The sequence below is a fragment of the Narcine bancroftii genome, chromosome 5, assembly GCF_036971445.1.
Source record: "Narcine bancroftii isolate sNarBan1 chromosome 5, sNarBan1.hap1, whole genome shotgun sequence".
NCBI lineage: Eukaryota > Metazoa > Chordata > Chondrichthyes > Torpediniformes > Narcinidae > Narcine > Narcine bancroftii.
In genome coordinates, this window is record NC_091473.1 from 207,181,760 (window position 1) to 207,194,250 (window position 12,491).

The window sequence follows — 12,491 nt, forward strand, 5'->3', positions numbered from 1 at the left end:
CAGGACCTGGAATTGGCTCACCAGTTGGCTGCCTGCCTGGTGCCCAACATCCATGACGCACCTGCGAGAGGTGGAGGCTCGGATCCTGCAAGGTGAGCCGGTTCAAAACCAGCAGAGAGAGGTGGGGATGGGGGAGGGCTCCTCCCATCATGGGCTCGGATACCTGCAGTCTGCTTAAAAGTCCCTGGTTGCAGAGTTACAGCTGCGGGAGGGCAGTTCCCATGAGGGGCAGGGGCGTTCTCCAGAGTGGAGGTGGTAGGAGCAGAGACTGCCATGCCGTTTAATGGGCACATGTGGGTTGTTGTACTTTGGGAAGTTAAACTGGGACAGAGCAGCAGTGAATATCCCCAGGGAGGGCTGCAGAACAGAGTCCTCGGGGTATGGAGACTGACAGTGAATGGTGGGGAGAGTTTTGAAGAGAGAGACTTCGGGATATGAGGACAGATACAGTGATCCGTGGGGAGTGCTTTTGAACTGCTCAAAGTGCTTTTGAGAGTTGGAAAACAAACAGACCTCTGGGTATGAGGACCAGCACAGTGTAAAGTGCGGTTCTCGGAACGGTTGTAGAACAGAGAAACCTGGGGTTTTAGGTACACCATTCTCAGAAAGTGGGACCACAGCTACACGTGGCAGCGAAAGAGGCATTTGGGCCACGCCTACCTTCACCGACAGGGCACCGAGTCCAGGAGCAGGGACATCCTGATAGACAAGACTTGGGTGAGACCACGCTCAGAGTACCATGCCCAGTTCTGCTCACCTCGTGAGAGGGAAGGTATGATTGATCCAGAAAGGGGGTGGAAACTCAGCAGGTCGTGTCACATCCACAAGAAGTGGAGGGGGAAACCAATGTTTCCGGCCTGAGCCTTTCATCGGGAGTAGAGTAAAACAGGCAGGGCTCGTGAATATAAAGAGGAGAGTGTTGGGGAGGAGGAGGTGTGAATGGAAGGGGGAGGAGCACAGACTAACAGGGAAGAGTTCTTGAATGAGAGGGCAAAAGCTGAGAAATGATAGGGAGAGGGGTTAGCTTTCTGATGGGAGAAGAAATGGAAGGAGATGGGGAACTGGATGAGGGAAAGAGAGACTCCTACTTTGCACATTATATATCATTGAAAATTAATTCTCTGCATTGCTGTTGTCAGTTTGTTTGCTCTTCTCTGTTTACATCTGTTTTGTCTGTGTATATTTTCTTGAGTACGGTTTATGCACGACTGATTAATAGAAATTCTGCCTTGCCCACAGAAAAATGAACCTCAGGGATGTATGTACTATGACAATATTGGCTTTGAGCGTTTCTTCCCACCCTCACACACACACACACTTCAAAGCTTCCACCCTCTCACCTGAATCCACCTGTGATCTGTTAGACTGATCTCCTCCCTCTTCTCCTTCTCCCCCCACATTTTTATTCAGACCTGTTCCTCCACATTTCTGACAAAGGGCTCAGCTCAGACCCGAAATGTCAACTGCTGCTTGTGTCATGCCGAGTTCCTCCAGCGCGTTTCTCAGCCCCAGTGCCTGCCAGATTTGGAGAGGGTGGGGTTTTTCTGGAGGCTGAGGGGTGACCAACTGGAGGCTTAGAAAATCTCGAAGGGCGCAGATAAGGTCACAGTCTTCGGTTTCCCAATTTAAGCTGGGGGGGGGAGATTTAAAGGCAGATTGAGGAGCATCTTTGACACGGCAGATGAGGGTGCGTGGAATGAGCCACCACAGGAGGTGCAGAGAATAACGAAGGGCCTGTTTCCAGCTGCAAAACTCAAGACCGGGCACCGCCCAATAAGGCCATCAAAAATGACAGCACAGAAAAGGGCCCTTCAGCCCATCCAGTCAGTGCTGAATTATTGTCACCCTTGCTTTCCTGACCAGCACCTGGGACATAGCCCTCCATAAGCCTTCCACCCATGTATTTGTCAATTTTTTTAAAATCTTGCATTCACCTCTTCATCTGGCAGCTCGTTCCACCAATCTGCGTGAAGACGATCCCGCCCTCGTTCTCCTGAATCCTTTAAATCGTGTCCTCTGGTTCTTGTCTCACCCAACTTCAGTGGAAGAAGCCTACTTTTTGCATGCCCCTCATGGTTTTGTAGACCTCTATCACATCTCCCCTCATTCTTCATGCGCTCCATAGAATAAAGTCCTAACCTGTTTACCCTTGTAACTCGCTTCCTCAAGTTCCGGCAACGTAAATCTTCTCTACGCTCTTTCAATCCTCTGGCTGTCCTTCCTGCAAGTATGTAGCCAATACAGCACACAATACTCCAAATGTGGCCCCACCAATGTCTTGTACAGCTTCACCAGCTCTTATACCCAATGCTTGGATTTATGAAGCTCAATGGGCCAAAGGCTCTCTTCACGGCCCAGTTTACCTGTGATGCCACTTTCTGGGAATTGAGCCAGTATTCCCCGTTCTCTCTGTTCTATTGCAGTCCTCAGTCCAACCATTTACTGTGTACGTCCTGCCTTGGTCTCCCAACATGCAATATTTCAAACGTCCATATTAAATTCCATCTGCCATTTTGCAGCTCACTTTTTCCAGCTGGTCCAGATGCCATTGCAAGCTTTGAAAGCGTTCTTTCAAGACTGCTCCTGCAGTCTTGCTGATCCAATTCACCACATTGTCATCTCGAACAGTGGTTTTCACACTTTTTCTTTCCACTTTAAGTATTCCCTCTGTGATTAGCTATGGGTTGCTTAAGGTGGGATGTGAGTGGGAAGAAAAAGTTGGAAAATCGTCCCTCATTGACTCGTTATGTGCACGGTTTCATAACTCCAATGGGCCAATGACAATTTTTCCAAAGCAAAATATTTCAGTAGCAATTGGGTCAAGAGCAGTGATTCTCATCCTTCCCTTCCCACTCTCATCCCACCTGAAGCAATCCCTTACTAATCAGATGGCACAGGGATTGCTTCAGGTGGGATGAGAGTGGGAAGAAAAAGTTTATCTCGATAGGAGACAATGATAATGGACCCTAAGCCACTCCACTAGTCATGGGCTTCTGTCTACCATCACTCTCTCACTTAACCCTGCAGAGTTAACGCTGAATCCTTTGTCCTCATCTCCCCCTCTCCCACTTCCTCGGGAAGATCGTTCCACGCACCCAATATTCTCCATGTCATAAAGATACCAGTCATTTCTCGGAAATCGAGAGCAGGATCTTCAGTTGTTGGATCCTTCTTCCCACCATCCAATCGGATCCCTGCTGCTCCTCTAATTCGACTCCATCTCCATCCACTTCAAGTTTATAATCATCTGACTGTTTCTGTATAACCTGGCAGAACAGCAATTCTCCGCATCACTACACACGCATGTGCATGATACACTGATCAGAGTTATCAAGATTTTTTTTTAATTTTAGACATCCAGCCCTTCTGGCCCACAAGCTCATGATGCCCAGTTAACCTATGACCCCCTCCCGCCCCCCCAGTATGTGTTGAAGTGGGGGAGGAAACCGGTGCACCCAGAGGAACGCCACATGGTTATGGGGAGAGCATACAAGCCCATTAGACACACAGCCAGATTCGAACAAGAGACCCAAGGTTCATCCAACTCACAGCCTGCGGGGAGAAAGTATTTCCCTGCCTGGCAGTCCTGATTTTTGATGCTGCTATTCCTTCTTCCTGATCAACGTAGGGGTGAAGATCCTGGACGGTAGGGATCCTCGATAGTTCTTTCAGCCCTATTTAAACAACACCCCCCCCCCCCGATAAATGTCATCAGTGGAGCAAAGGGGGACCCCAGTGATCTTGTCTGCAGTTTTGATGATCCTCTGCATTGACTGCCAAACCACATAGTGATGCAGCCAGGTGCATGGATGTAAGAACAAGGCAGAGTTATTGGCATAAGAAAGGGGGAAAATGAGATTGTTGTGGAGTGGGTTTACCCAGGGGCAGCACAGTTGGAATAGTGGTTAACACAATATCTTAACAGTGCCGGTGAGCGGAATTGGGGTTTGAATCCCGCACTGTCTGTAAAGAGTTTGCACGTTCTCCCCCCATGTCTGTGTGGGTTTTCCCCGAGGGCTCCAGTTTCCTCCCATCGTTCAAAACTTACCGGGGTGTAGGTGAATTGGATGGCATGAGCTCATGGGCCAAAATGCTGTATGTCTAAATTTAAAAATTTAACATTTAAACCAGTTCATCGTGGGCTGTGCTGTGATCATTCTATGTTCTAATATCCCAAGAAGCTAAAACGTCATCTCTGTGACCCAACTTCCAAGCAGAAGCCTCTCCACCCATAATGGGATCTCTCCTTGCTCTTCTGACGTGGTGGGTGGTTGAGAAGGAGGGTGGTGACAATCTCCAGCGTCATGGTCTAAACTGGAATTATTTGTGTTTATCAGCTTGTGTGAGGTGTGTGGCATGTATGTGGATATTCGCCTTGTCCTTCACACCTCTGCCTCTTCACCCATATATATTCAACCCCCTTCCCACACTCTCCTCTCTCTCTCTGATTCCACCACACTCTCTGAAGTCCCTCCCTTCCCCTCAGCCCTCCAACTCTTCCTGCTCTTCTAAACACTTTCTCTTCCTCTCACCTTCTCTCTTAACCATTTCTCCTCTGGTCTCCCCACCCACCCCCCTCGTCCCCTTCCTGCCCCCGATCACTCCCCAAGGCCTTACCTCCCACTTCGAGGGACGCTACGTGAAGTTGCCGAGCTCCCACCAGATCTGGACGCTGACCCTGGGAATGGAGCGGGGATCGGACGATCCACCCCTGGTACTGGTGCACGGGTTCGGGGGCGGTCTGGGCCTCTGGATCCAAAACCTGGAGTGCCTGAGCCGCCGCCGCCAGTTGCTGGCCTTCGACCTGCTGGGCTTCGGCCGCAGCTCCCGACCTAGCTTTCCAAGCGAGCCAGAGTTGGTGGAGGCTGAGTTTGTGCGCTCCATCGAGGAGTGGAGGGCTGAGCTGGGGATCCCTGCCATGGTGCTGTTGGGGCACAGCCTTGGAGGCTACCTGGCTGCCAGCTACTCCATTCAGCATCCTGAGAGGTCAGTCGGGGTGCGGAGGGTCGTGGGGGCCACTGGGGTGGGGTGGGGGGGGGGGGGTTGGGTGCCAGAGTGAAAGGTCATGGGAAATGCAGGTTCGTGGGCAGAAGATGGAGATCCAGCATACTACAGAAGGATGGGGAGCCGGTGGGTGTGGGGGTGGGGTGGGGTGGGGGTGGGGTGGGGGTGGGGGGGTGGTGGTTGGATGTCGTGATGTTCAGGGGCTGTGTAAATTGAGTAGCAGAGAGGCCATTGGTGGCAGGGTGGGGAGTCGAGGGGCAGGGGTCGAGCGAAACGAGAGGAGCAGAGGCCGTGGTGTCCAGACGAATGGATGGGAGGAACAAGAGATCGTGGACTTTGTTGACCATGAAAGGGAAGTGGAGGAGTAGTAATCAGGTGGGTGCAGGGGTGAGAAGGGGGCAATAGTTGAAAAGTATTTGGGGAAACAGAATCCGTGGATTGAAACGGTGAGACAACATTTCTACCTGCGTCTCTTTATGGAACCATAGAAATATTAGAGCAAATAAGCAAGCCCTTCGGCCCTTCTAGTCTGTACCGAACTATTACTCTGCTTCATTCCACTTACCTGCACCCATTCCATACCCCTCCCATCCAGGGACCTGTCCAATTATTTTCTTAAATGTTAAAATTGAGCCCACATTTACCACTTCAAGTGGCAACTCATTCCCCACTCCCACTACTCTTTGAGGTTCCCCCTCATGTTCCCCATAAACTTTTCCCCTTTCACCCTTAGCCCATGTCCTGTGGTTTGTTTCTCACCAACCCACAGCAGAAAAAGGCGACCTACATTCACTCTATTGACACCCCTTGTAATTTTAAATATCTCTATAAAATCTCACCTCATCCCTCTATGGTCCAGGGAATAAAGTCCTTAGCTGTTTAACCTGTAACTCTGTGCCTCAAGTCCTGAGTAAATCTGCTCTGCCCTCTTTCAATCAAATTAATATCTTTCCTACAAATAGGTGACCAAAACAGTACACTGCACTCAAAATGTATTGAAGCCCTTTCCAAAGTGGAATTACACATGTCAAGAGGGTAAAGAAGCTGGGAGAGGGGCCTCGAGGTGATGGAATACAGGACAGGAGGTGGGGGAGACGTGGGGGGGCGGTGGGGGAGACGTGGGGGGGCGGTGGGGGAGACGTGGGGGGGCGGTGGGGGAGACGTGGGGGGGCGGTGGGGGAGACGTGGGGGGGCGGTTGGGGGGGGCGGGGGTATGAGGGTTACCTAAATTAGTTTTCATACCCTTGGGTTTAAGGCTTGCATAGTAAGGGAGTGGGGGAGATCATGGGTCAGTGGGGGCTTGGACAGGAAGGGCAGTTGCGTCAAGGGAGGGCTCATGGTTGTTTGCTGAATAACAAGAGAGCTGGAAAACCTCAACAGGTCTCTCAGCGTCTGGGCAAAGTCAAAGGGCCCGAAATCCTTCTTCAGATGTGTCAAAAAATCAGGGAAGATGCCTGAATAAACATGGTGGGGGGGGTGGGAGGAGAGAGGTGAGGTGATTGAGGGAGGCGATGTCTCTCTCTTTCCCTTCTCCTCCCAGAGAGCTGAGGGGGAGTAGAAATTAGAGAGGTTGATGTTAATGCCATCTGCTTGGCGAGTACACAGATGGAATACAAGGCGTTCTTTTCTCAATTTGTGGGTAGCCTCCGTTTGGCCGTGTCTGAGGCCCGGGACGCACCTCCTGTCGCGGTGTGAATTTGAAGTAGTTGGCCACTGGGAGGTTCTCACTGCTGCAGCAGGTAGTGTGAAAGTGCTCGAAGAAATAAATTCCCAGTCCGCGTCCAGTCTCCCCAGGGTAGATTAAGCCACAACGGGAGCAGCAAGTTCAGTAAATGACTCCGACAGATACCCTGCAAAATGTTGCTTCACAAGGAAAGACTATTTGGAGCCACATGTGGTGGTGAGGGCGTAAGTGTTTCACTTACTGCGCTCACGAGGTAGGGACTAAGGGGGGGGCACGATGAGTGGGAAGGGACGAGTGAGCGAGGGAGTTGTGGAGGGAGCAGTTCCTATGGGGTCGGGAGGGAAGGATGTGTCTGGTGGAGGGATGCTGTTGTTCATACTGAACTTTGTGGAGGAGTGTGGATCGTTTGGGAAGTCAGGGTCATGGTTTGAGGGGAGAGGGTCGGGGTGGTGGGATCATGATGGGAGGGGTGACCCTCTGGTTCAGAGGGGTGGGACCAAAGAGAAGGGTGAAGAGGACTCTTTCCTGATACCCCTCCCACAAACGTGCCCTCTGCTTCAGTGTTCAATTATCAGAAAGAAACCTTTGTGAGATCTTGCTGTGCCCGGTTCCATTGTCCTGGAGGGGGTTGTCGCTACCACAGAATAACTGCAGCTTCTACCTCTTTTGGGAACAGGGTGAAGCACCTTATCCTGGTCGATCCATGGGGATTCCCAGAACGGCCGGCGGACCAGGCAGAGATGTGGAAGCCCCCCGTGTGGGTGAAGGCATTGGCGGCTGTTCTGGGACGCTTTAACTTCCTGGCTGTCCTGCGGGCTGCGGGACCCTGGGGTAAGGGTGGGGGGTGTCCGCCGATTGCCACAGCACCCCCACAGCCCATGTAAGGAAAGGAATGTTGGCCAAACACAAGCCCATGTGGGGGAGTGGTGGGGTCGGGGGAAGGGACCGTCTGCCAATCTCTTGCCCCACGGTGGGGAGGTTGGTTGCGTGTGCCACTCAGCAGCCCCCTCTAGTGAAGGAAGAGTCTGTCAGTCACCTCCACCCACCCCCCCCCCCCCCCCCCCAGCCTGAGTGTAAAAGACTATCTGTCAATCCTTTTTCCTGAGCATCTGAGTCACCACCCTACCCTGCAGTAAAGGTACATCTTCCAGGCACTTTTCTTTCAAGGTGAATGAGAGTCACTCGCCCTCAATATGAGGGACTGTCCTCCATTCTCGTCTTGGGGTCAGGGACTGTATCTGAATTACACACCCTGCTGCCACAGAATGTTGTTTCATCACACAGGTTCAAGGGAGCATCCCAGAAATGTGAGGGAGTGTCTCTCAATTGCCCTCTTTGCTGTAAGCGACTGTCCCATAATCACATGGGGTAAGGGAGTATCTGTGAGTTATTGTTCCTGCTTTGAGCGAATGCTTTATACTTACAACCTCCCTCTCCAGTTCATTTAAGGTTAGTAAGGAAGGTTCAGTCACTAGGGATCAATAGAAAGGTAGTGAGATGGGTTCAGAGGTGGGTGGAAGGTAGGTAGCAGAGAGTTATGGTAGACAACTCTCTGTCAGGATGGTAGCCTGTGACGAGCAGTGTGCCTCAGGGATCAGTGCTGGGTCCCCTGTTGTTTATCATTTATATTAATGATTTGGATGAGGGAAGGGGTGGTTAACTGGGTAAGCAAATATGCAGACGATACGAAAATAGGGAATGGGGAAGTGGTGGATAGTGAGAAATTGGTTTGTTTGGAAAAGTGGGCTAAAAGATGGCAGATGGAATTTAATATAGAAAAGGGCGATATGCTACATTTCAGAAAAAAATAACCAAATTAGGACATATGCAGTTAAGGGGAGGGCATTGAGAAATGCAGAGGAACAGGGGGATCTTGGAGTTATGGTACAGAGTTCCTTGAAGGTGGATTCCCGTGTAGACAGGGTGGTTAAGAAGGGATATAAAGAAGGTTGGCCCTCATAAAACATAGCTTAGAGTATAGGAGCTGGTAAGTGATGCTACGACTGTTTAAGGCATTGGTGAGGCCAGGTTTGGAGTATTGTGTTCAGTTCTGGTCTCCAAATTGTTGGAAGGATATAGATAGGTGGAGAGGGTGCAGAGATTTACAAAAATGTTGCCTGGCTTATAACATCTAGAGTACAGAGAAAGATTAAGGAGACTGGGACTTTATTCATTGGAACATAGACGGTTGCGGGGGGATTTGATAGAGGTATTTAAAATTATGAAGGGAATAGATAGACTAGATGTGAGTAGGCTCTTTCCCCTGAGGCCTGGGGAGGTTGGGACAAGAGGGCATAAGTTAAGGGTAAGGGGGCAAAACTTTAGGAGAAATGTTAGAGGATGCTTCTTCACTCAGAGTGGTGGTAGAATGGAATGATCTTCCGGAGGAGATGGTAGCGGCAGGGTCCTTTCTGTCATTTAAGAAAAGGTTGGATGTGTACCAGGATATGGGCGGAGTGTGGGAGGGGGAAACTAGTGTCGTTGTTCGAGTGAACCAGCACAGACTCGAGGGGCTGATCTGGCCTGTTTCCACGCTGTAAACTGTTTTATGGTTATGTGTGGTTAGCAATTTACCTTCCATGCTGTAACATGCTCTCTCTGAGGTCAGAGGAGCATCTTCATTTTCCACTCTGTGTCAGGAAAGAACCTCTCAGGATTCCACTGCCTTGGACTGAGTGTCAAAATTCCAGTCTGAGGCATTAAGGGAGCGTCCTGCACTTCACAAGGAAAACTGAGCATCTCCTTTTTGCCAGGCAGAAAACCTAGGCTTTTGATGAGAGACCTGCCTCATTTTGATGGAAATGTGTGGGGGAGAAAGGCAGAGACACTGTGTGGAAGCAGCGGTTTCGACCGAGTCAGCATCGTGCTTGGCACAGTCCTTGCATGTGGGCCGAAATGCCTGTTTTTGTGGTGTCCATGCCAGTGCAAAGGGTGGGAGCCTCCCCCTCCCCCACAATCATGTTAATTGGCTGCTCTCAGGTCCATTGACCCTGCCTTGTCACCACAGTTCAAAGAAATGCAGACCTTGTTATGTAGAGTCGTGAAGGATGAAGGGGGTGGTCTTATCAAAACAGCACAGTACAGGCCCTTCAGTCCACAGTCTTGTGCTGACCTTTTGAAAGCTACTGCACTAGAGTCTATCCCAGTGGTTCTCAACCTTTTTCTTTCCACTCACGTACCATTTTAAGTATTCCCTATGCCATTGGTGCTCTGATTAGTAAGGGTTTGTTTAAGGTGGTCTGTGGGTGGAAAGACAAAGTTTGAAAACCACTGTTTGAATCGTCCCTCATTGACTCGTAATGTGCACAGTTTCAGAACTCCAGTGGAAATGGTCCAATGACAATTTCTCTCAACCAATATATTTCAGTAACCATTGGGTCTAGAGCAATGATTCTCAACCTTCCCTTCCCTCCCATCTGACATACCACCTTAAGCAATCCCTTACTAATCACAGAGCATCCATATCAAAGGGATTACTTGAAGAGGGATGTGAGTGGAAAGAAAAAGGCTGAGAACCACTGGTCTAACCCTTCCCAACCCCACACCCATATCCCTCTATTTTTTTGCATTCATGTCTCTATTGTTCCATCCGTCACCATAACCTCCAGCAATGCATTCCAAGTGTCCACCGATCTTATCACTCGATGTTTCGTTAAACACCTTCGCTCCGTCCACTACAAAAGCGAAGCCAGCTACTTAAATTCCACACACCGTTACCACACTGGCGTGTCTGTCCTTTGCCTCGGGCACTGCCAGACTGAGGCTGCCTGCAAATTTTGGAGGAACTCTCCAACCAGACGACAGTGACATCAATTTCTCCAATTTTTGTTAGCCACATGGCCAGCTTCTCTCTTCCCCTATCCCCTCTGCCTCCTTTCCACCAGTTGCCCACCCCTTCTTTCTCCCCTCAGAGAACTAGCCTCTACCCCCTATCACTTTTCAGCTTCACTCCCACTCTCATCTGGCCGTGACTTTTTACTGGTTCAGCCTGTGCTCTTTCCCCTGCTCCTTCCTTCCACCTACCCCCTTACACCTGATGAAGGGCCCTTTATTGCTGCACGACCTGTAGGATTTCTCTTGCACATTGGTGTATCGCAAGCAAAAACTTATTTGTGTCATACTAAAACTCTGCAGTGCACTGTATTAGCTCCAGTCAGTAATTTTGGTGTATTATTTGTCATACAACGTGTGACAATAAACTCCTATAAGGTGGGGGAGGAAATTTAAGGGAGGCATACGGGGTGAATATTTACTTTTACGTAGGGGGTGGACAGGTAGAACAGGCTGTTAGGGTGAGAGACAGTGGTTTAAAATGTAAATGTAATTTAGACTTGCAGCACGATAACAGGCCCTTCTGGCCTACATTTTTTAAACAGTGGGAAGAAACTGGAGCCCCCCGGGGAAAACCCATGCAGACACTGGGAGAACGTACAAACTCCTTGCAGGCAGTGAGGGATTTGAACCCTGCTCCCGACCTCTGGCACTGTAATAGCGTAACGCTAACCATGCCACCCAAAGTGGTGTTTGAGGCTTTGAGATAGACATGTCGATGGGGAGGGGTCCCTGGGCTGACAGCCCTGCTTCAGTGCCACACTGTTCCAGATATAACCATATCTGTGTCTGAAAGGTATTAGCAGATGTTACCTTCTTTTCCCTCCCCAAAAGAAGACATCCCGTCCCAAACAGTGGTTCGGCCACCACCATGCCAGACGCAGAGAGAGCTGACAGACTCCTGATTCCTCGCCTCTCTTTCCATTCCAGGACCTGCCATGGTCCAGAGATTCCGTCCAGATTTGAAGAGCAAGTACGCGGACATGTTCCAGGACAACTCCATCCTTGAATACGTGTACCACTGCAATGCACAGACCCCAAGGTGAGGGGGGGGAGCGGGTCCCAGGGAGGGGAGTAATCTGCTGGGGTTCCCTGTCCTTTGGTGGCAGACCCCTTCACTTTACCCAGATGCCAGTGAGATGGAGAGCAATAGGGGAGTCGTCCTATCCTTGTCCAGAGATGCCGTGGCTGGCTGCTTTACATTCGGCAGTGAGGGGTCAGACCCACCCACCCCCAGAGGTGTCGATATACGGAGTCCTCCTCTTCTGTATTGGAGTCCTGGGTGGAGGATGTAACATAAAGCTGTTATTTGTAATTGTTTTAAGTCAATTCACGGTCTCGCCAACCGCCTATTGTTTCTGAGCCTTGAATGAGAACTGTCCTCGTGGAATGTCTCAGGTTCCACCCCCAGCTCGGTTACATGAAAGGGCTGCTCCTCAAAGTCTGGCTACATTTCAGCCCCACACTCCTGATCTTTAGGCACCCGGTATGGGGTGGGGTGGGGGTGGTTTGGTCGAAGGATGACCTCATGGGTCTGGTGCTGACCATCCGTGGGTCCTGGCAGCGGGCAGGCGAGGGTTCAGCTCGGGCAGACTGCCTGACCCCTCTGAATGGTAGACTGATGCCGGACTTGTAACATTTTGATTGGGAGAATAATAAAAAGAACAGGCTGGGACCTCAGGAGAGGGGGAAGATTCTCGGACATTGACACCTCCTCCTTCCTTCCCCACCCCCTCCACAGTGGAGAAGCAGCCTTCAAGGTCTTGTCCGAAGCATTCGGATGGGCCAAGCGCCCCATGCTTGGGAGGATACATCTGATCCCAAAGGAGATTCCCATCACGCTGATCTACGGCTCGCGGTCCTGGATCGATTCCAGCAGCGGGGAGCGGGTCAGGTCGCTGCGTCCAGATTCCTACGTGAAGACAGTGGTGGGTGTCCGATTCCTCCCTTCCGCACTGTCCCATTACGTCCA

General features: G+C 50.7%; 1 protein-coding gene across 2 annotated transcripts in view; it reads left to right on the forward strand.

Annotated features, from left to right (window-relative positions):
• Positions 1 to 12,491, forward strand: part of abhd4 (abhydrolase domain containing 4, N-acyl phospholipase B) — a 29,456-nt gene that overhangs the window by 15,702 nt on the left and 1,263 nt on the right. For both annotated transcript variants that reach the window (XM_069940840.1, XM_069940841.1), the window contains exons 2-6: positions 4 to 92; positions 4,611 to 4,986; positions 7,365 to 7,519; positions 11,450 to 11,561; positions 12,261 to 12,447. In XM_069940840.1, coding sequence (XP_069796941.1) covers positions 4 to 92; positions 4,611 to 4,986; positions 7,365 to 7,519; positions 11,450 to 11,561; positions 12,261 to 12,447 — 919 coding nt within the window. The remainder of the gene's footprint in view (positions 1 to 3; positions 93 to 4,610; positions 4,987 to 7,364; positions 7,520 to 11,449; positions 11,562 to 12,260; positions 12,448 to 12,491) is intronic.